General features: G+C 42.2%; 1 protein-coding gene across 7 annotated transcripts in view; it reads right to left on the reverse strand.

The window, feature by feature from the left end:
- The window catches only part of LOC112265009 (protein furry homolog), a 212,100-nt gene that overhangs the window by 69,436 nt on the left and 117,844 nt on the right, over positions 1-24,820 (reverse strand). For all 7 annotated transcript variants that reach the window (XM_042295783.1, XM_024441990.2, XM_042295782.1 and 4 more), the window contains 12 exons: positions 19,571-19,681; positions 18,423-18,577; positions 16,394-16,493; positions 15,684-15,855; positions 12,603-12,868; positions 10,912-11,058; positions 10,504-10,672; positions 10,129-10,219; positions 9,407-9,489; positions 7,472-7,622; positions 6,973-7,076; positions 5,123-5,311 (listed from right to left, as the gene is read on the reverse strand). In XM_042295783.1, the coding sequence (XP_042151717.1) occupies positions 5,123-5,311; positions 6,973-7,076; positions 7,472-7,622; positions 9,407-9,489; positions 10,129-10,219; positions 10,504-10,672; positions 10,912-11,058; positions 12,603-12,868; positions 15,684-15,855; positions 16,394-16,493; positions 18,423-18,577; positions 19,571-19,681 (1,738 nt within the window). The remainder of the gene's footprint in view (positions 1-5,122; positions 5,312-6,972; positions 7,077-7,471; positions 7,623-9,406; positions 9,490-10,128; positions 10,220-10,503; positions 10,673-10,911; positions 11,059-12,602; positions 12,869-15,683; positions 15,856-16,393; positions 16,494-18,422; positions 18,578-19,570; positions 19,682-24,820) is intronic.

Below are 24,820 nucleotides of genomic sequence, written 5' to 3' on the forward strand. Positions count from 1 at the left end.
CAGTGCATAAAAAGTGGTGAGTAGTTGACTGAGAGTGAGAGTGAGAGAGACATAGCTATATTTGGTTGTATATGTTTTAAACTTTCACTTAGCTAGCAACTGCAGCTAGCTAGTTTAGCTTACTCAAACACCCAGCTCAAACAGAGGGATCCTATATTAGCTAGCTGGCTATGGCTATCCAGCACTTGAACTCGTTCAAGTCAAGGTAAGCTTTGGTTTTATTAATTTATTGCCACCTTGGCCCGCCGGTGTAACTGCTTTCTGACTGTACACTGTACTGCATGATTGTAGTGGGTTTACTAAAGCGTTAATTCTAGTTGCCTATGACGTGACAACAATGTAGGCTGTGTGTTGCGGTTAACGGTCATGATGTGAAGGTTTGCTTGGAAAGGTTATTTCGCCTGGTCGCCTGGACAGCTGATGTGTTGTGCAATGAAGTCCACAAGCGAAGGGAAAAGGTGAGAGGAGGAGAGCGCGTAGATAATTGCGAGAAGGAATTATATATAAAACGAGCAAAGTGATCATGCTGTTTTTATGTGGCTGCTATGAAAGTGAACTGTTTGCGTGTGACCAGGGGTGTATTCATTCCGCCGACACTGTTGAAAACATTTTCTTAAATGGAAGCAAACGGAACAAAACGGGATAAACATACCTGACTTTGTCAAATAGAAACTCTAATTTGCAACTGTTGGACTAATGATTACACCCTAGATCAGCTAGATGCAGGCAAGCGTGTGCAAGGCGGTATTGAATGTGTTGCTGTCTGTCACCTTGATTAGTCTAAATTCTTTCTGTGTGCACCTACGTTGTAAACTTTCATTCATAGGCTAGGATGTAGCAAACTCATGATGCGTACAGGGAAAATTGAAGTATCATGTAGTAGCTTAAACCTATCGATGTTACATTGAGCTGGGTGAATGGAATATGAATGACTGTCATCCAATATGCTGTAATAGAAATAATATCATCCTCCATCATCTTAAACGGCACCAACCGCCACTGGTTGAATATGTAACTTTCTAGACATGGCAATTCACATACTGCCCCAACAGATCCACAGATGACGCAATCTCAATTGCACTCCACACTGCCCTTTCCCACCTGGACAAAAGCAACACCTATGTGAGATTGCTGTTCATTGGCTACATCTCAGTATTCAACACCATAGTGCCCACAAAGCTCATCACTAAGCTAAGGACCCTGGGACTAAACACCTCCCCCTCTGCAACTGGATCTTGGACTTCCTGATGGTCCGACCCCAGGTGGTGCGGGTGGGCAACAACACATCTGCCACGCTGATCCTCAACATGGGGGCCCCTCAGGGGTGCGTGGGTCCAGTGCTTAGTCCCCTCATGTACACCCTGTGAACCCACAACTGTGTGACCAAACAAGACTCCAACAACATTAAGTCTGCTGATGACACAACAGTGATAGGCCTGATCACAGACAATGATGAGACAGCCTATAGGGAGGAGGTCAGAGACCTGGCAGTGTGGTGCCAGGACAACAACCTCTAATTCAATGTGAGCAAGACAAAGCAGCTGATCGTGGACTACAGGAAAAGGCGGGCTGAGCAGACCCCCATTAACATCGACGGGGCTGTAGAGGAGAGGGTCGAGTTTCAAGTTCCTTGGTGTCCACATCAACAATGAACTATCATGGTCCAAACACACCAAGACAGTCATGAAGAGGGCAAGACAACACCTTTTCCCCTCAGGAAAAGGCATGGGTCCCCAGATCCTCAAAAAGTTTTACAGCTGCACCATCGAGAGCATCCTGACCAGTTGCATCATTGCCTGGTATGGCAACTACTCAGCATCTGACCATAAGGCGCTACAGAGGGTAGTGTCTAAGGCCCAGTACATCACTGGGGCCAAGCTTCCTGCCATCCAGGACCTATATACTAGGCAGTGTCAGAGGAAGGCCTGAAAAATGTCAAAGACTCCAGTCACCCAAGTCATAGACTGTTCTCTCTGCTACCGCACGGCAAGCGGTTACGGAGCGCCAGGACCAAAAGGCTCCTTAACAGCTTCTACCCCCAAGCCATAAGACTGCTGAACAATTAATCAAATGGCCACCCGGACTATTTACATTGACCAGCCCCTTTGTTTTTACACTGCTGCATCTCGCTGCTATTATCTATGCATAGTCATTTTACCCTTACCTACATGAACAAATTACCTCGACTAACCAGTACCCCTGCACATCGACTCTCGGTACCGGTACCCCCAGTATATAGCCTTGTGATTGTTATTTTTTATTTATTTAAAAAAAAATATACAGCTTATTTAGTAAATATTTTATTTTCTCTATTTCTTGAACTGCATTGTTGGTTAATGGCTTGTAACTAAGCATTTCATGGTAAAGTCTACACCTGTTGTTTTGGGCACATATGACAAATACAGTGCCTTGCGAAAGTATTGCGGCCCCCTTGAGCTTTGCGACCTTTTGCCAGATTTCAGGCTTCAAACATAAGATATAAAACTGTATTTTTTGTGAAGAATCAACAACAAGTGGGACACAATCATGAAGTGGAACGACATTTATTGGATATTTCAAACTTTTTAACAAATCAAAAACTGAAAAATTGGGCGTGCAAAATTATTCAGCCCCCTTAAGTTAATACTTTGTAGCGCCACCTTTTGCTGCGATTACAGCTGTAAGTCGCTTGGGGTATGTCTCTATCAGTTTTGCACATCGAGAGACTGACATTTTTTCCCATTCCTCCTTGCAAAACAGCTCGAGCTCAGTGAGGTTGGATGGAGAGCATTTGTGAACAGTAGTTTTCAGTTCTTTCCACAGATTCTCGATTGGATTCAGGTCTGGACTTTGACTTTTATCCAATAAATGTCGTTCAACCACTTCATGTTCAACCACTTCACAACCACTTCATGATTGTGTCCCACTTGTTGATTCTTCACAAAAAAATACAGTTTTATATCTTTGTTTGAAGCCTGAAATCTGGCAAAATGTCGCAAAGTTCAAGGGGGCCAATACTTTCGCAAGGCACTGTAACATTTCATTTGATAAGAAACTGCGCTCTCCCTTGAAAGGAATGTAAGCCATTCCCTGCTGATGCCTGTACCTAGATTAACCATGGATAAGAGCAATGTGTCCAGTGCTACGCTCCCTACCATAGACCCCCATAGAACCACAAGGCTGTCTGTCTAATATGGTCAGTTTGATAAAACGGAAAATCCCTTAATTTTTTTTAGCAATTTATTTTTTTATAGTTACGGTTCATATAAGGAAATCATGAAATTAAAATAAATGAATTAGGCTCTAATCTATGGATTTCACATGACTGCATATACAGATATCTGTTGGGGACAGATACCCCCAAAAAATGTAAAGTGGTGGATCAGAAAACCAGCCAGTATCTGTTGTGACCATCATTTGCCTCATACATCTCCTTCGCATTCAGTTGATCTATATTGGTGGGAAGTGGGACACGCTGTCATACACGTCAATCCAGAGCATCCCAAACATGCTCAATGAGTGACATAACTGGTGAGTATGCAGGCCATGGAAGAACTGGGACATTTTATACTTCCAGGAATTGTGTATAGATCCTTGCGGCCGATGAATGGCATGACAATGGGCTTCAGGATCGGTGTGACGTTCTCTGTGCATTCAAATTGCCATCGATAAAATGCTATTGTGTTCGCTGTCCGTATCTTATGCCTACCCTCTTCATAACCCCACTGACACAATGGGGTCACTCTGTTCACAACGTTGACATCAGCAAACCACTCGCCCACACGACGCCATACAAGCTGTCTGCAATCTACCCGGTATAGTTGAAACCAGGATTCCCACGAGAAGAGCACATTTCTCAAGTGTGCCAGCGACCTTCGAAGATGGGAATTTGCCCTTCTGCAGTCAGGTCAAGACCCTGGTGAGGATGATGAGCACGCAGATGAGCTTCCCTGAGATGGTTTCTGACAGTTTGTGCAGAAAGTCTTTGGTTGTGCAAACCCACAGTTTCATCAGCTGTCTAGGTGGCTGGTCTCTGACGATCCCACAGGGGAAGAAGGTCCTGGGATGGCATGGTTACACATGGTCTGCGGTTGTGAGACCGGTTGGACATACTGCCAAATTCTCAAAAACGACATTGGAGGCAGCTTATGGTCGAGAAATTAACATTAAATTCTCTGGCAACAGCTCTGGTAGACATTCCTGCAGTCAGCATGCCAGTTGCACGCTCCCTCAACTTGAGACATCTGTGGCATTGTGTTGTGTGACAAAACTGCACATTTTACCTGTGTAATGATCATGCTGTTTGTGGGTGTGGAAATTTCTGGAATCTTTTATTTTAGCGCATGAAACATGGGACCAACACTTTACATGTTGCATTTATATTTTTGTTCAGTGTATGTATATATTCTTTTACAAATAGGCAGAATATACAGCATTGAACAAATACATTTTTTGACAATGCCTTTCTTTATTGCCCCGAGGGGATAAGACAAGGAATTTAATTGACAATTGAATTGAGTTTTACTAAAGTGAGATAAATGCATTTGCACCTTTTAGCTACACTTGTCCCATCTTTAGACACTATTAACTCCCGAATGAGATATGCAGAGGCACCATTTACCAAGAATCCTTTCTGATGCACTCCAATCAAAATGGTATTAAATGATCTTAATGGCCTAAGGAATGAGTAACAGGAATACTTATCGATTCAATCCAAATAACTAAAATAAGGAGCATACGCGTCTATACGACAGCAGAGCTCAAAAGCACTGTGTATCCCAGCTCCAAAGTAAACAGCATCTGTTGACAGTCAAATGCCCTGGGTCATGTTCATTCGGCACAAAACGGGATGAAACAGGTAGGGACTATTAGAAGTTGTCCAATAAGAAATGCTCATTTCCAATTTTCATTTAAACCACCCCCTTCAAATCAATGCATAAAAATCAATTTGGAAACCACCATCTCAGAACTGATGACATGTATTGCAGGTGCTTATTTTAATTGTTATAGTTTTAAAACATCAACTTTGATTTAGACCACACATGTTATGATAATGATAAAGACAAAACGTTAAAAAAAAAAAAAAAACAGTTTCATTCCCTAATGTACACTGCCCAGGAATCTATTCTGTACTGTGTCCTACCTGTAGTAGTGAAGTATTCAGGCTGGTAGCTTGACTTGCTGGTCAAGGTCTTGCTGCTATTGACCTCTCGTGTCTGCAGCAGGACGGAGGCGATATTCTGGAAGTTGCGGTTGCAGGACAGCGTGATGAGTAGGTGCAGGAGGAGACGCTTGCTGTGCTCAAACACCTCGGGACGGTAGTGATCCATGCCTGGTGGTGAAAAAAATACATCATAATACAGTGACAGCAGATACAGTGGGGTCCAAAATGTTTGACACCCTTGATAAAAATCTGCAATAATTACTGTATAAAATAAATAACTCATACTGAGCTGTATTGTATGGTCAAAGAAATGGGGACATTATTTTATACTAATACAATTGCTCAGAGAAAGGGATTTGGTTAAACAAGTAATACTTTTTTTCTCTCAAAAAAGGTAGGAGTCAGAATTATTGAAACCCCTAAAGACTCTTATAAATATAGTAGTGAAAAGTTGAGTACTTGGTCCCATATTCCTACAGTAGCATGCAAAGACTAGATCAAGCTTGTGACTCTACAAACTCATTGGATGCATTTGCAGTTTGTTTTAGTTTAAGTTAGGGATGCACGATATAACGGTAAGCATATCGGAATCGGACGATATTAGCTAAAAATGCCAACATTAGCATTGGCCCAATGTCTAGTGTAACGGTGATGTGCAAAACTGATGTCAACGCTGACGTGCATACCTATATAGCAGATGTGATACCCTCTGTCATGGCAATGAAACACCTGCTCAACAAAACCTATGTCGGAAGTTAACTTGGAAAAGTACTCTACAAGAGGCTGTGATCAAGCAACTCGGTGGCATTCTCTCTGAGCTTCTACTGTGTCGCCACCATGCTTGATGCTAGGTACAAGGACCACTACTTCGATGCAGACAAGAAACAGGGTTTACGTGAAATGTTAGACACAGTTGGACAAGTTGGAATGATGAAATCCTGGTTGAGGCTCAACAAATTACCAACGAAACAGCACAGCAAGTAAGTGAAAGAAATAGGTTTTGATGATGTTTTGCTGGTAATGGGGACATACGTAAATAAAATAATTAAAACTTTTTGCTCAGTGTGTGTGTGTGTGTGTTTCAACTATTTAACTGTACTAGAATGCTTAAAAAGCCGGTATCGGCCAAGAATGTCATATGGGCGCAACCCTAGGTTTAGTTTTTATTTTGTCCCCAATAGAAATGAATGGTAAATAATGTGTGTCATTTTAGAGTACCTTTTATTATACGCAACAATAACATTTTCTAAACACTTCTACATTCATGTGGATGCTACCTGAATGAATCGTGAATAATGATGAAATCATCTGAAACACAACCAAAATGAACTGCAAATGCATCCTACCAGTTTGTAGAATCACACGCTTGATGTAGTCATTGAGTGCTAGGAATATGGGACCAAATACTAAACTTTTGACTACTTTATTTATAACAATCCTTCGGGGTGTTAATACATTTGACCCCTCTTTCTTTGAGCCATGGTATTAATATAAAATAACTTCCAAATTTTGGGAGCATACAATATAGCTCAGTAGCTTTTAATTATTTATTTTATACAGTCATTATTGCTCATCATTATCAAGGGTGTCAGTATTTCTGACCCCACTGTAAAACCTTCCATACAGCGCCTTTAGCAGTGGATTAACATGATACGGCACAGGGTTGGGATTCATATGTATTGCGCCCTTACTCTATTGTCTCCATCTGTAATAACGGGGCAAAGCATTTGGCAGCAAATGCCAGCTACTTTGTAGCGTGTCCGAGTTGGAGCAAGTTCGGAATCGGTTAATTCAGTAATTCCTCATTGACAAGTATGTTCTCGTCATACCCAGAAAGAGGGCGTGGAGCAGCAGTGGCAGGTGCAAGGCCCAGTCTTCTCTCACACCGTGGTCAACCACCATCTCAGTCATGAAGATCACCGCGATGTTAAACCTACAGACACATATCAACAATGTACAGTACCAGTCCAAAGTTTGGACACAACCAACTCATTCCAGGGGTTTTCAACATTGTAGAATAATTAGTGGAGACATCTAAACTATAAAAAATAACACATATGGAATCATGTAGTAGGTAAACTGACAGGGTAAAAATCTGTTGTTCTGAACAAGGCAGCTAACCCACTGTTCCTAGGCTGTCATTGAAAATAAGAATTTGTTCTTAACTGACTTGCCTAGTTAAATAAAGGTACAATTGTTTTAAAATCATGTAGGGTTTAGGGTTAAACAAATCCAAATATATTTCATATTTGAGATTCTTCAAAGTAGCCACCCTTTGCCTTGATGACAGCTTTGCACACTCTTGTGTGCGTGCCTGTGTGTGTGTACCTGTGTAGAGGTCCCTTAGGAGTGATGGTTTCAGGGAGGTAGTCCACAAGGGGAGCCCAGCAGCCTCCGTTGACAGGCATAGGCAAAGGGAGTGGCTGATTGGTCTCCACAACGCTCATCAGCCAACCAGTGTACGGCGGAAGGGGCTCACCTAGGGATCACATAGGAAGTTACACTCATGACAAAGTAGGGCAAGACTTTCCAGGCCACACCCTCTCCAGTCATGTTCAGTGTGGCACACTAGGGCAAAACCAGTGTTTCTTATTGGACACTTTCTAGTAGCTGGTACCTCCCCGTTTCCCTTCGTTTCAAAATGTTTCATCCCCTTTCTGCCTACTGAATGCAACCCTCTTTGCATTTAGCACTCAGACCCCATCTCTCCCCAAAGAAAATGTTATGAGCATTCCTGTGAATACATGCACCCACCATTCTACTGCCTTTCAAAGCAATAACTGTGTCTGTTGATGGCAGGCATGTTAAGTCATTGAGGAGGGCTATAGTGCAGAGGATCAGTGTTCTTTAAAGTTCTTCTTTAGAAAGGTCATTGAGTTTGGCGAGCCGAGCAGGACTGTCTCAGCTCTAGCATGGTCTTATCTGTTTGTGCTTTAGCCAACTCCTCTAACTATCATCATGCAATTCGTTTCAGTTCGAGGAATTGGCTCTGACCTCGGTCGTGTTCATTAGGGCACACCGTAGCAAGATGTTTTGCAAAAGGAAAACAAGCATTTCTTATTGGACCTTCTTGTTTCATTCAGTTTTATGCCTAGTGAACATGACCCAGGCTACCTCTGCTCCAGAGAGTAGAACCAATGAGTAGCACAAATGAGTTTTGGGGAAACCGGCTGTTTACTGGTATTATCTGAGAGGCCCTGTCACAGAGCTGCTTGTGTGTTTCACTGCCAGTTCTTACAAAGGATCTCCTAGGAGCTCCTGGCTTATCATGCATTATCAATGGCACTAACTTAGACAGCCATGTAAAGTACCTGCATGGTTTTGGTACTGGTTCCGACTGATGTTTGTGCTTATAAATTGCTCTATGGACACCGTGGCCCGAAATGGTTTGCATTGAACGATAGCTCTGGTTGCCACGGACACATTAGTATATTCTGAGCCTGTGTGACGTAGGATGTGAAATCTGAAACCACTTTAGAATGGGATGTCCCTCCTACCATTTCATTCGCTCTGCTGACTGTCCATGAACTCCTGGCTGAACCCTATTTCACAGCTACTGACAAAGCGCATATCTGCAATCCTTACATCGTACCGCAGCAGAAGTCTGTTTTCATCACTGTAGCATAGATCGAGTTAGAGCCATTTATCAAAAATAATGCATAGATTTTAAACTAAAAACCTTTTATATTTGTTATGGACATACAAGGTTATTAAGAGATGAAAGGCGAATTCCTAACGAGTTCAGGAAGCCAAGCTAGACATTCACCGCGATGGGGGCAGGCGTTTTGATCAAGAGAGACCTTAAGAATGTATGTAAATATGTAAATGTTCTCTTCACACTAAACATACAAATATGTATTTTATAGTTTTAAGGAAGGTGAAATCTTATAAGTTTCAAGCAGACCACCATAGTCCCTGTGCCCAAGAACACTAAGGTAACCTGCCTAAATGACTACCAACCCGTAACACTCACGTCTGTAGCCATGAAATCCTCACATCAACACCATTATCCCAGAAACTCTATAGACCCACTCCAATTTGCATACAGCACCAACAGACCAACAGATGACGCAATCTCTATTGCACTCCCCACTGCCCTTTCCCATCTCTTCGGTCATAAGAGACGGTAGTGGCAACATTATGTACAAAATGAGTAAAAAAATAAGTTACAAACAATGCAGATAAACAAACAAAACACACAATCGGTTGGGGGCATGTAAAATATAATCCTGTACATAGAATATATCTATAATCTCTACTCACTCTTCTCCTCCTCGTAGGAGCCTCCAGAACTGTTGCTGTATCGGGATTCCAGGCAGTGGTGGTGCCTCATGATGTTACTCAACCTGGATCACAAAGGTCAGAGGTCAGAGGTTGTCGCCATGGCTACTGCAACAGAAAATCTATTATATTGACAAGATAGTCGAGTGACAGCTCTAACATGTCCACAAAGATGGAAGGCAGGCGGGGGTGACGAAATCAGGTTGGACCATTCTCGTCAATGAGAGGGCAGATACGCAAGTGAACAGGCAGAACGCCGATATAAAGTAGTTTTTTTCAAAGTTGCTGAAATGCCATCCTAACCATAAGGAAATGTATATTTGATCAAATAAGCCTCATGTAGCAAATGATCAATTACCTTTTTTGTTGACCAAATTCGACACTCATTGTACCTCCATATAAACATTCCTCACCTCGTGGTCTTATTTTCATGTCAACCCTTTCGCTTCACCTCTTCTTCTCTGCTACTGCTGATCTTATATTACATCACATTTCATCTAACCTGGTCCCAGATGTGACAATGAAGGAGTTGACATGATAGCACAAACAGATCTAGGACCAAGTTATATTTCACCTAGTCAGGTCCCAGATCTCTTTGTGCTGTTTTGTCAACATCTGTGGTTGTTGCCATATCAAACGGAGTTGGCAAAACAGCAGAAAGAGATTTGAGACCAGGCCCCATTCCCGGGACTGTGCTACTATACCTCTCTTCGTTCTCTTTGGCTGCTTTAATGTCATCTGCGTCAGGAAAACTCTCTTGGCCAGCAACTACAGTGTTGCTACTGGATGTTGTACCTAAAAAAAAGTACAAGGTTTATAGACACAATGAATTCAACGATATATATTGTGAACGTTTTGGGAAATGTAAAATGTATGATAAAAATCTGATGTGGTAACTTTCCTTTGTGTAACATAATGTTACTACCAGAGGCGGAAGCGGAGGTCGATATGTCCAGTCTGACTGACTGTGTTAGTGGGTTCGTTCATGTTAATGTTTGTGCGTATGCGTGTGTTTTAGTGTATTTTAATCCGTGTTTGTGTGTTCGTACATTTGTCTGTGTGCGTGTCTCTACCTATACCTGAGGTGGCGGTGGAGGTCTTGCTGGTGGCAGCGAAGCAGTAGAAAGGTGGGTTGTCACAGTGCTGTACCACAGGGTTGACCGGGTCTGTCTGCTGCAGCTCAAACAACAGCTCCTCCATGGTCTGAATGGTGTTGTTACGACACAGGTAGATCACCACCTTCTTGATCTGGAACACACACGGAAGCAGGAACACACACACAAGCACGCACAGACACAAACAAAGGGTTAGGATTTGAGATAGAACCATACAGAAAACGAACCCTAAGGTATCAACGTTAGTTTTCTCTGTATTGTTCTACGGCGGCATGGTTGAGCTTAATTATCTTTTCATATATTTTTGGATGGTTTTAAATACACTTTATTCAGACAGTAATGAAATGAAAGGGGTTCTAAGGCAGCACTGACATAAGGCAGCAGAGAAGTGTCGCTGCTCACTCCACACAGACTGATGAGGAACTGCAGGGTAGTCCTCAGATTGTTGGTCCACCTGTCGTTGCTGGCCAGAGTGTTCCAGACATTCTCCATCTCTGGTCCTGGAACGTCATCACCGTACTGACAAGACAGGGCAAAGTATCAGCGATAAGTAACATTAACAAGAGAATGACAACTTTCATTGAACAAAACATATACAGTGAATTCAGGAAAGTATTCACACCCTTTGGCTTTTTCCACATTCTGTTACGTTACAGCCTTATCCTAAAATTGATTTTTAAAAACGTTTCCCTCATCAATCTACACACAGTACCCCATAATGATGAAGTGAAAACCAATTTTGACATTTTTTCAAATTTATGAAATCTTTTAAACAGAAATAACTTATTTACATAAGCTTTCAGACCTTTTGCTATGAGACTCGAAATTGACCTAAGGTGCATCCTGTTTCCATTGATCATCCTTGAGATGTTTCCACAACTTGATTGGAGTCCACCTGTGTTAAATTCAATTGGTTGGACATTATTTGGAAAGGCACACACCTGTCTGTATAAAGGTCCCACAGTTGACAGTGCATGTCAGAGCAAACACCATGCCATGAGGTCGAAGGAATTGTCCATTGAGCTCCGAGACAGGATTGTGTCGAGGCACAGATCTGGGGAAGGGTACCAAAACATTTCTGCAGCATTGAAGGTCCCCAAGAACACAGTGGCCTCCATTCTTAAATGGATGAAGTTTGGAACCACCAAGACTCTTCCTAGAGCTGGCCGCCCGGCCAAATTGAGCAATCGGGTGAAAAGGGCCTTGGTCTGGGAGGTTCCCAAGAACCCGATGGTCACTGTGACAGAGCTCCAGAGTTTGTGGAGATGGGAGAACCTTCCAGAAGGACACCCATCTCTGCAGCACTACACCAATCAGGCCTTTATGGTAGAGAAGCCAGACGGAAGCCACACCTCAGGCAAATGACAGCTCGCTTGGAGTTTGTCAAAAGGCAGCAAAAGGACTCTCAGACCATGAAAAACAAAATTCTCTGGTCTGATGAAACCAAGATTGAACTCTTTGGCCTGAATGCCAAGCCTAACGTCTGGAGGAAACCAAGATAACGCAGGAGTGGCTTCGGGACAAGACTCTGAATGTCCTATAGTGGCCCAGCCAGAGCTCAGACTTGAACCCGATCGAGAGACCTGAAAATAGCTGTGCAGCGACACTCCCCATCTAAACTGACAGAGCTTGAGAGGATCTGCAGAGAAGAATGGGAGAAACTCCACAAATACAGGTGTGCCAAGTTGTAGAGTCATACCCAAGAAGACTCAAGACTGTAATCGCTGCCAAAGGTGCTGAGTAAAGGGTCTGAATACTTATGTAAATATCATATCCATTTTTTTATTTGTATAATGCAAAATATTTAAAAAAAACCTCTTCACTTTGTAATTCTGGTATATTGTGTGTGGATTGATGAGGAAGAAAATCGAATGAACCCATTTTAGAATAAGGATGTAACGTAACAAAATGTGGGAAAAGTCGAGGGGTCTGAATACTTTCCAAATGTACGGCATGTGCTCATATTTGTATTGTAAGTGCTATTGTGCTAAGTGTTATTGCTCCAATGTTTCCTGTATGTTGTCTGCCTTTCAACGAGCAATGCACACACACACAATCCTGACCTTGGCGGTCATGAACATGAGGTTGTTAAGGACCAGCGAGGTGGCCAACAGCGAGCCCCAGCCCATTCCCCTTAGGGTGTGTTGGGGGACTTGTCCCGCGGTGGTGCCGGTCCGGTCCGGGGTCTCCTCCTCAGGGCTGCAGGGGCTGGTGACCGGTGGCAGCAGGCAGCTGTCCATCAGCTCAATGTTAGAGAGCCAGGGCAGCAGGTAGGTCAGCATGATCTGACGGCCGTTGGGGTGAGTGGTAGGGAAACGCTGGCTAACCTCTGGGACAGGAGATAGAAACACAGCGGAGCAAAAACATTTATGAATTCATAAAAAGTCATAAAGTTACAAAGTCACTCCCTCCAGGATTTTGTTGTGGTATTTGTGGACAAAAATGCTTGATTTTGGTGTGGCAATTATGACATTTTGCATGGCAATTTGTGATGACTTTTGTCCAGTTTGTCATGAAAATGCACTGATGGGGAAAAACATTTGTTGACGTGTGTATTGATTAAACAATGTTATGTGGTAAAATTGATTGATTTGTAAAAGTGGTGATTGGTTCAAATTGAGAGCCCTTTTATGGCAGTGCGGTAATTCGACAGTTTTATGCAGTAATATTACAGTGATTGGACTGTTACATATGATAATAGTGCAGTGATTGGTCAGATTTGCGAGCACTCACTTCACATATGGGGAATTGTTGATTTTGCGCCTAAAAAATGCAACCTCAGAATCGCTAAATCCTGGAGGGGCTATAAAGTTGTCCTCTGCAGAGGGAGGGGTAGAAGCATAGGATCTGTTGTGCCACTATAGATCATAATGAATCAGATTATTATGGACAGGGAGGACATGCTCCCAGATCAGCACTCCTACCCTGAGACACCTGATAAATACAGGCCCTGATTGTATTTGTATTTATTATTATTCCCATTAGCAGCTACTCTTCCTGGGGACCAGAAAAATTAAGGCAGTTATACAATTTTAAAAACATTACAATACATTCATAACAGATTTCACAACACACTGTGTGCCCTCAGGCCCCTACTGCACTACCAAATATCTACAACACAAATTCCATGTGCGCCTATGTTTGAGTTAGTTCACAGTCCCCGCTGTTCCATAAGGTTTATTTTTATCTGTTTTTTAAAATATTATTCTACTGCTGCATCAGTTATCTTATGTGGAATAGAGTTCCATGTAGTCATGGCTCTATGTAGTACTGTACACCTCCCGTAGTCTGTTCTGGACTTGGAGACTGTGAAGAGACCTCTTGTGGCATGTCTTGTGGGGTATGCATGGGTGTCTGAACTGTGTGCGCCTTCTACAAGGTGCTGGTAATGACAGGATGGCAGAGTATCCGAAACACAGCTGAAAAAAAAAACAATTTAAAAAAATACAGCAAGAGTCGCAGCACAGAATGAAGAAATAAAATAGTACTAAAATGTGTATTGGTTAGTTTCACCACTGTTGTTAAAACAGACAGCTCTGTGCTTTCAACATGTCAATACCTCTCACAAATACAAGTAGTGATGAAGTCAATCTCTCCTCCACTTTCAGCCAGGAGAGATTGACATGCATATTATTAATGTTTGCTCTCTGTGTAGATCCAAGGGCCAGCCGTGTTGCCCTGTTCTGAGCCAATTGCAATTTTCATAATTCCCGTTTTGTGGCACCTGACCACACAACTGAACAGTAGTCCAGGTGTGACAAAACCAGGGCCTGTAGGACCTGCCTTGTTGATAGTGTTGTTAAGAAGGCAGAACAACACTTTATTATGGACAGACTTCTCCCTATCTTAGCTACTGTTGTGTCAATATGTTTTGACCATGACAGTTGCCTCAACTTGCTCAATTTCCACATGATTTATTACAAGTTTTAGTTGAGGTTTACGGTTTAGTGAATGATTTGTCCCAAGTACAATGCTTTTAGTTTTGGAATGATTTAGGACTAACTTATTCCTTTACCACCCATTCTGAAACTAACCGCAGCTCTTTAAGTGTTGCAGTAATCCGCATACTTAGACGCACTCGAAGCCAGCGGCATATTGTCAGTAAAGATTGAAAAAAGTAAGGAATTCCAGAGAGGGAGCACACGTGACAGTACCCCCTCCCCGACGCTCGGCCCCAGCCGCAGGACGCCAACCAAGATGACGATCCCGGGGATCAGGAGCAGACCCTTCACCTCTGCTAAGGTGCAGAAACCTGATGAACCGGCTGAGGAGTGTGCCTTCCAGGTAGCTCTGGCTCCAACACCCGGACCCGAGATCACTCCCAACACACACAAAAAAAAAAAAAAAACACTCCCTGATGCCTCCCTTTGTTGAGTCGGGAAGCAAGTTCAGGGAGTGAATACATTTAATAAATGAACAAAACAAGAAACAAACAGCACACCGACATGAAACAGGAATAATGACGACTGGGGAAGAAACCAAAGGGAGGGACATATAAAGGGCAGGTAATCAAGGTGATGAGTCCAGGTGTCATTATGTGCATAACCCTGGTGACAGGTGTGCGCCCTAACGAGCAGCCTGGTGACCTAGAAGCCGGAGAGGGAGCACACATGACAGTTGTTGCTTAATAGGGTTAAAAGCTAATATACATTTCATACCTGAATACCAATGAGTTAAATGTCCTGTGCACAGCAGTGCGCCTTCTACAAGGTGCTGGTAATGACAGGATGGCAGAGTATCCGAAACACAGCTGAAAAACGGTACATTTGAAGAAACAACGACTTCCAATCAATACTTATTTTTATGATTATGAGTATCGAATCAACGTCGTCTGTCCTCGTCATTGTCTGTTTTCATCCTTGTTTCTGATAACTGATTATCATTTGATAGCTGATGATCGGTGTATTTATTTGGTCCAGTTTATACTGACACAATTCCTCTGAATCAGAACCCGCTTCACTGTTCCTATAGCAAAGAGCAGTGGGAGCTTCCATAGCAAACTGACAAGAAACCTTTGAGTGGAAAGCGCCATCCTAACACAAGAACACACATTTAGCAGGAAGCCAAATGAAGATGACCTGCTTGTGAGTACTATGTGAGTACGACACACACACACACACACACACACACACACACACAATTACCTGAGAAGAGAGGCAGAGTGAGTTCGGGGTACATCCTAGCCAGTTGCTGTGAGAGCTGGGCTAGAGAGACGTTGTAGAGGGGAGGCAGAGGTCTGTGGGTCCTATCCAGGATACTACTGGGCTTCTGGTCTGCTATCGTCTTGGAATACACAAGCAGCTTTGCCTCCAGAATCTGGTTATCAAGAAAGAAAGAACACTCTTAGTCCAGGATATTATCAGTCATGGTTGGGGTCCATTCTAATTACATTCACAGGTTGACATTTATTGGGATGAGTCTTGTCCTTGAGGCAGAACTGAGTGATTTCCATTAGATGGGCCAGTTGCAAAGTCAAAATTGCCTTTATTGTAAAAATATGCTTTTTGGTCTTAATTTAAGGTTGGATTAGGCATAGAGCTTGCAGTGTGGTTAAGGTTATGTGTATAACCAGATTTTATGACTTTGCGGCTGTGCCACCTCGCGACCACTCTAAAGACCTGCTTCCAGAACAAGATTCATGACAAAAAGCATTAACCTGCGTTCATTTCAGCTAATTCAGGAAGTAAACTGTAAAAACCCTGTTATCAGTTTACAATGGAAGGATATCATACATTTATTTAGATAGTCCATCTATGTACATCCTACAGATTGAGTCTATTGGGTGTATTGGTTTGCTGAGCGTCTATAGACAGACTGTTCAAATAAAGTTGTACTCAGTGTAGTTCGTCCTTACCTGCATTAGCTGCATTGAGATTTCATACATTTCCCTGCTGGTGTCTGATGCCTTGAAGAGCACCAAATTCAACAAAGTCACGATGTCACAGGGATAGTTTCTGCAAATTAATGATAATCAAGATTAATATCATATTTGGTAACACTTTACAGTACTTAATAAAGCTTGTAGGCGTAATGCATTATGATGAATGCATAAATAGGGTGTCCATCCACACTGCCTAGAGTGGGTGAAAGAGTGCTTTGATGAAATTTCACTTCATCATGTTATAAAATTCTCTTACATATCATTAATATTACATTCTAAAAGTCGGATTTTGTAAACGAATGCATCCGGTAATAAGCACTGAGCTCTGTTGACATGGCGGTGCAGGTTTCTCGTAACGACTTGAGTATTTTACATTTTGTGGTCGTCGTCATCAAAGTTGTTTCCACGGGTCGCAAATTGCTAAATTAGCATTACAAGTGCTGAATTAAATGTAAAAGTCTTTGAAAATAAAAATCTTGGAATACACTCAGTGCTCTGTTAAAATTTCACAGAGAAACTTATTTTGGTAAGAAATCTTAGAAAAAGAACGAATTTCAAATAATTATGAAACTACTGTCAAAATCGATATCCATCTTACCTCTATTGTTTTTTGTCCTGCGGATTCCGAGAAGAAAGATGACAGGAAATGGGAAAGTGAGCCTGTCAGGTAGCCAGCTATGTATATTTTGAACCAAGGTAGCCAGTAGCCTTAATTCTTGCACAGAATCCAGCCTAGCTGACGCAAGGCAAGTTCTGATTTTTGACCACTTTTTTTTCTCCCTAATTCTGGCCATCATAAAAGTGTAACCACTCCAATAACTTCAGAACATATTATGAGAGAGACATGAGGTTGGGGCCATTGGTTTTCTTAGAGGGGCATGTATCTACACAATTAACATATTATCTTACCCATTGGACAATGATGTTGTATAAAGCATTATACCAGCAGGTTAAACTATTACAGACTATTTCAACAAATAATGATGTTTCAGTTCAGTATTTGAAGTGTAAGGTTGAGTTATGTAACAGAGGGGCGGCATTTGATCAGTTCCTACTCATGATGTCTATAGTAGAGCGGTTCCTACCAATGATCTGTATGATTCTTAGACTGCATCCAAATGAACTAAGTTATCACAGTGCCATCTGTTTTGTCACCAAAGCCCCATACACTACCCACCATTGCAACCTGTATGCTCTTGTTGGCTGGTCCTCGCTACACATTCGTCGCCAAACCCACTGGCTCCAGGTCATCTATAAGCCTTTGCTAGGTAAACCCCCGCCTTATCTCAGCTCACTGGTCACCATAGCAACACCCACCCGTAGCACGCACTCCAGCAGGTATATTTCACTGTTCATCCCCAAAGCCAACACCTCCTTTGGCCGCCTTTCCTTCCAGTTCTTTACTGCCAATGACTGGAACAAATTGCAAAAATCACTGAAGTTGGAAACCTATATCTCCCTCACTAACTTCAAGCATCGGCTGTCAGAGCAGCTTACCGATCGCTGCAGCTGTACACAGCCCATCTGTAAATAGCCCACCCAACCTACTACCTACCTCATCCCCATATTTGTTTTTTTCTGCTCTTTTGCACACCAGTATTTCTACTTGCACATCCTCATCTGCACATCTATCACTCCAGTGTTAATTGCTAAATTGTAATTACTTTGCCACTATGGCCTATTTATTGCCTTACCTCCTTGCACACACTGTATACAGATTTTCTATTGTGTTATTGACTGTACGTTTGTTTATCCCATGTGTAACTCTGTTGTGTTTTTGTCGCACTCCTTTGCTTTATCTTGGCCAGGTCGCAGTTGTAAATGAGAACTTGTCCTCAACTGGCCTACCTGGTCAAAATAAAAAAATATCTGCTGCCACAGAAGGTGACATTTGAGTAGTTTCTACTTCTTTACAGTGATGACCAAATGTTCTTAACTTTCTACTTGTGCCAGAGATGGTGGAATTAGAAGGGTTCCTACCAATGTCATCTGTAGATCCTACCTGCTGCCACAGATGGTAGTGATGGCCTTGAAACAGCCAGAGGCCAGTTGGTAGGAGCCGGTGAAGCAGCGGTCGACCGCCCAGTTAAACAGGTTGACCTGGTCAGCATTCAACTCCAGCAGCAGAATAACTACCTCACAGCCCAGCTGGTGAACCTAGTGGTCAATGACAGGTGGTCAGTGCCAGTGTGTTTGTGTGTGTGCCTGTGTACGTAACCACCATCAACTACTTTGAGCAACCAAACTACCAGATAAATCATGCGTCTTCAATGACGATTTGATCGTTGGTGATACGATCAAAGCTGAACAAAAACATAACTGGAGGTGTTGCTCTGCAATAACGAATGGGGGAGGGAAAGTGTCATTATACATAAATATTCCATACTACATACAGTATATGCATATTGAAAGGTGAATGCCTCTGAGGTGTAAATGGTTTCCTCCTTTTTAAAAGCCTTGAGTAAGACTAGTTTGAAAGGGTAGTAGAAGCTATATGACATCTGTCTTAGCAGGATGAATCCCATTTTCAGGGCTACATGCCTAGTTTTTACTGTTCATTCCAAGGTTAAAGAATGTAAACACTAGCCTGGTCCCAGATCTGTTTGTGTTGTATAGCTGACAATGACCCTACGAGTTGGCAAGACAGCACAAACAGATCTGGGACGAGGCTATGTAAACACTAAACACAAGCTGAAAGTCAACTTTGAATGAGGGAGTAAAAAAACATATGCAGAGAGGGACAGGTGCTTAATCCAGTCAGTCATGTTATAAATGGACAAATACTTGAGCAAATTTACCCTGAGACAAAAGCACATGATCAAAACAATTAGGGAACAGTTGGTAGGAGCTGATGTTTTATTGTGAGGAAACTAAGCAAACTATCAGAGCGCTATTAAGGTAATTGTGTGTGTGGCAATTTTAAGATTAAGGGTTAGGTTTAGGATTAGGTCTACAATTAGGGTTGGGGTTAGTGGTAAGGATTAGGAGTTATGTTTAGTGTTTGGGTTACAGGTTAAGGTTATGGTAAGATTTAGGGAACAGGGAAAATAGGATTTTGAATGGAAATACATTTTAGGTCCCCAAAAGGATAGAAGAACTAAATGCGTGTGTGTGTTTTTTTTTGTGTGTGTGATTGGCCACATCACATACCTGTAGGTCCTGGCAGGCTAGAATGTTATCCAGCCACTTATAGAGGTACCCGTCTGGGGACAGTCCAACGTTGTCGAACACAGGTCCACAGCACAACACCGCAGACATGGCCTAGAGAAACACACACACACACACACACACACCCACTCTAGAAACAGTAGAACATGGCATGCACAGACCACATGCAGTAGGACCAACCCCCATGCTCTCACTCAGGATCATTCAGACACCTCATTCCTAATAAAGGTTGGGTGCTGTATAGCTTCTGTACCATCACCCTGTGAGTTCCAGCACTAACCATGGAGGTTGGGTAGTGCTGCTTATACAGTGCCTTCAGAAAGTATTCACATTCCTTGACTTTTTCCACAATTTGTTGTGTTACCGCCTGAATTGAAAATGGATTTAATTGAGATATTTTGTCACTCGCCTACACACAATACCTCATCAGGCAAAGTGGACTTGTGTTTTTTGAAAATGTTACAAATGGATTAAAAATGAAAGGCTGAAAGGTCTTGAGTCAATAAATATTCAACCCCTTTGTTATGGCAAGTCTAAATACGTTCAGAAGTAAAACTTTGCTAAACAAGTCACATAATAAGTTGCATGGACACACTCTGTGGGCAATAGTGTTTAACATGATTTTGAATGACTACCTTATCTCTGTACGCCACACATGCAGATAATTGTAAGGTCCCCCAGTCGAGCAGTGCATTTCAAACACAGATTCAACCACAAAGACCAGGGAGGTTGTCCAATGTCTTGCAAAGAAGGGCACCTATTGGTAGATGTTTTTTTTATTTTTAAAGCAGACATCGAATATTCCTTTGAGATTGGTGAAGTTATTAATTACACTTTGGAGGCTGTATCAATACACTCAGTCACTACAAAGATACAGGTGTCCTTCCTAACTCAGTTGCCGGAGAGGAAGGAAACCGCCATGATTTTACCATGAAGCCAATGGGTACTTTAAAATAGTTACAGAGTTTAATGGCTGTGATAGGAGAAAACTGAGGATGGATCAACAACATTAGTTACTCCACAATACTACCCTAATTGACAAAGTGAAAAGAAGGAAGCCTGTACATAATAATAAATATTCCATAACAGGCATCCTGTTTGCAACAAGGCACTAAAGTAATACCGAAAATAATGTGGCAAAGCAATTAACTTTTTGTCCTGAATAAAAAGTGCTGTTTGGGGCAAATCCAATACAACACATTACTGAGTACCACTCTCCATATATTCAAGTGTAGTGGTGCCTGCATCATGTTATGGGTATGCTTGTAATCGTTAAGGCCTGGGGAGTTTTTCAGGATAAAAAAAAAACTGAATATAGCTGAGCACAGGCAAAATCCTCGGGGAAAACATTGTTCATTATGCTAGCCACCAGACATTGGAAGATTAATTCATCTTTCTGCAGGACAATAGCCTAAAACACAAGGCCAAATCTACACGAGTTTCTTACCAAGAGGACAGTGAATGTTCCTGAGTGGCCGAGTTAGTTTTGACTTAAATCGGCTTGAAAATCTATGTCATGACTTGAAAATGGTTGTCTAGCGATGATCAACAATCAATTTGACAGAGTTAAGAATTTTGAAAAGAATAATGGGCAAATATTGTACAACCCAGGTGTGCAAATCTCATGTATTGACTCAGGGCTCTGAATACTTCTGTAATTTAGATATTTCTGTATTTCATTTTCAATACATTTGCAAACAATACATTTGTACCTTGGTACCTAACACTGACCATGAAGGTTGCTGTTCAGGACTGCTTTGCCCTTTCTGAAATAAGACACCCAAAGGGATGAATTGCAGTCATGTTATGAAGGAAATGCATACATCTATGAAGAGAATAATGAAAAATATCTTACTAGCTTATATTATGAGGTTATTGTTTTTGATGCTCGGGAACTGACTGAAATTACACGCTTTACACGATAGTAATGGCAGCACACAGGATCTGTTGATAGAAGCGTTGCGCTGTTGAACTCAGATCAAGCTCTTAGAAAAAAGGGTTCCAAAAGGGTTATTTTACTGTCCCCACAGAATAACCCTTTTTGGTTCCAGGTATCACCCTTTTGGGTACCATGTAGAACCCTCTGTTGAAAGGGTTCTAAATGTAAACCAAAACGGTTATACTTTGAACCAAATAGGGTTCTTCAAAGGATTTTCTTAAGGGGACAGCCAAAGATCCCTTTTAGCTCATTTTCCCCAAACATCGGACACCCCCTAACTCCGGACACTCTAGCGGTTAAAGGATTAAATCACCTCAAGATCAACATTTAAATCGACTAGAACATAACGGTAAGTTTTGTGACAAAAGACACCCTTCTAACTATCTGACCACCGATTTTCATTGCAAGTTAAGTAAGGTTTTGAGAGTTTTTGAAAACGTTATGTAAATATACATACACATTTTGTGGGACATGCTGTATTGTGTCAAATTCAACTACGCGACAGACCACACATCATTTAATATCCAACTTTTTACCTCGGAAATATAGCTAACGGATTTCAGGAATAAAAAAATAGCGGAAGGCTAGCCAACTTGTCAACTATATAGATATAGGAAACACTTCGGATACGAGGTTGGTGTCTTTTTTTTACACAAAATTAAACTGATATATCTTGTAGTTTAACAAAATAGTAAGGTGGTCAATAACTAATAATACGAGACTTTTTGCTAAGCCGCTTATCAAAAAGCTGATAGTAGTAGTATATCCACTGAAATGTCAAACATGCTAATTGCTAACCCGTTAGCTAACATTTTTACGACCCCAATAATCACAAAACGTTGATGGCTTGATCACACTGTTGAAGGAAAAATATTTTTTAAACGCGGTTGAATATAGTTCTAGATAGCACCTATTTTTCTAAGAGTGTACCTCCCAACAGCACAGTCAGTGTTTCAAAGCCTGTTGGGACAATGGTGTGAACCACTGGTACAGAAGCTGATAGAAATGTCCAGCAGTTATCCATGCAAAGTAGATGGTCTCCCTGTCACAGGGAGTAGATCAGCCAACAACGCTGACATCATTTTAAATGGTGTAGCCCCTTTGCACCAAGATACACAGCAAACAGTCAGACAACTGGACTGGAATGTCCCCCAAACATAGGCTTGGTCAGTATCACATTTATAACCTAACATTTCTTAGAAACAGTGGACATTCAATGTTGTCTTGACATGGTTTGGATTCCAGCTATAAATTGACCCTAGTCCATATGGTACAAAATCTACAGTATGTGTGGAGTTGAGGGATAAATTTAGAAAATGGACTGGAGTCAAAAAAAGCAGCAGCAGGGAAAAGTTTAAATGTAGCACTGGCTCAGCTGCAAATGAACATTGCCGCATCATCTTACGGTAACTTAAACCCTATCCAGCGCGTCGCTTCCGGATCATTTCCCAAGTACATGTTTTTTAAGTATTGCTGCAGAACCAGGGAAATCTCCCATGAGGAACAACATGTACTTTTTAACCCTTAACACAGAGGGGAAGGTGTTAATGCGAATAAGAGGTTCTGGAGTTCAGAGGAAGTGGGCTGGAGAGTTTATGTACTACGGCATGGAAGTGGACATCTGCCTGGCCTAGATGGTCAACTCTGAACTAATACCCCCTTATCTATCCAAGATGGCGTTGCAGTAGGAATGTGTATTTGTTTTTGTCTTGTTCCCGTGTCTTATCCCGTGTAAATAACCAGTCATTTTCATGTATAGCTTAATCTCAGTTTCTATCTACAAACTAAATATACTTTCCTGCAACCCGTCTCATCCAATGTGGTACGGATCTGCTATTTTTATTCCTTATAACTGGAACTTCCATCAGGAGCTAACTAGCTACTAGTCTTTGTTAGCCATGGCTAGTGGTCTTCACCTTTTTCCTTGTCATCAGCCAGCCTTAGCTTGGACAACACCTCTCAGTCTGCACAGAGCGATATCAACCCAGAGCATATTGGACTGCTTCTCTCTACCATATCATCGGATTCCTGCCACTCTGGATCATTACACCGGATCATTGCAGCTAGTTAGCTGCAAACAAGTGGCTACTGTTAGCTAACACGTCTGTCCTGAAGCAAGCACCAGCTAACCTCAAGCTAGGCCTATATACCAGCTAATTCTAGGGCTACAATACCTCCTTTGCCAATTGGCCTGGACCCTTTATTGTCGACACGGAGCCCCGCCGATCCATCAGGACTGGACTGCCGACGTGATCGCCCGATGTGGTCTCAAAAGGCTATTCTGTTACGATGTTGCCGATCTACTATCCCCGGCCCACTAGCTTTTCTGAACGCTGTGTCCCCTTCTCGCCTAGCGTAGTAGTGACTACCGAACGGCACCCTGACTCAACTATTGTAGCCCTTTTGACCCTATCATCACTCGGCTACACAGCTGATGCCCCACTGGACTGTTTCAATAACACGGTACCTCATTTTGTTTACCTATCAACCCCAGCCATGAACTCAGGTCCTGTATGTACCTAACTGACCCGCTCTGCCCATTCATCGCCATTTACCCATTGTTGTCTTCGCTCTCCTGATCAACACCTGTGATTGCATTATGCCGGTCTCTAATGTCAATATGCCTTGTCTACTGCTGTCTTGGCTAGTTCTTCTTGTTTTATTTCTCTGTAGAGCCCTCAGTCCCACTCAAAATGCCTTATATAGCTCTTTTATCCCACCCCACATACATGCGGAGACCTCACCTGGCTTAACTGGTGCCTCCAGAGACGAAACCTCTCTCATCATCACTCAATGCCTAGGTTTACCTCCACTGTACTCACATCCTACCATACCCTTGTTTGTACATTATGCCTTGAATCTATTTTACCACGGCCAAAAATCTGCTCCTTTTATTCTCTGTCCCCAACGCACTAGACGCCCAGTTCTTATAGCCTGTAGCTGTACCCTTATCCTACTCCTCCTCTGTTCCTTTGGTGATGTCGAGGTCAACCCAGGCCCTGTAGCCTCAGTTCCACTCATCATCGTACGGTAACTTAAACCCTATCCAGCAGGCGCTATCATTTGTTGACTTCTGTAACCGTAAAAGCCTTGGGTTCAAGCATGTTAACATCAGAAGCCTCCTCCCTGAGTTTGTTTTATTCACTGCTAGAGTACACTCCGGCAACCCTGATGTCCTAGTCGTGTCTGAATCCTGGCATAGGAAGGCCACCAAACAAAAATTATTTAATTTCCATCCCCAACAACAACATTTTCCGCCAACGTAGAACTGCCAAAAGGGGTGGAGTTGCAAT

The sequence above is a fragment of the Oncorhynchus tshawytscha genome, linkage group LG13, assembly GCF_018296145.1.
Source record: "Oncorhynchus tshawytscha isolate Ot180627B linkage group LG13, Otsh_v2.0, whole genome shotgun sequence".
Lineage (NCBI taxonomy): Eukaryota > Metazoa > Chordata > Actinopteri > Salmoniformes > Salmonidae > Oncorhynchus > Oncorhynchus tshawytscha.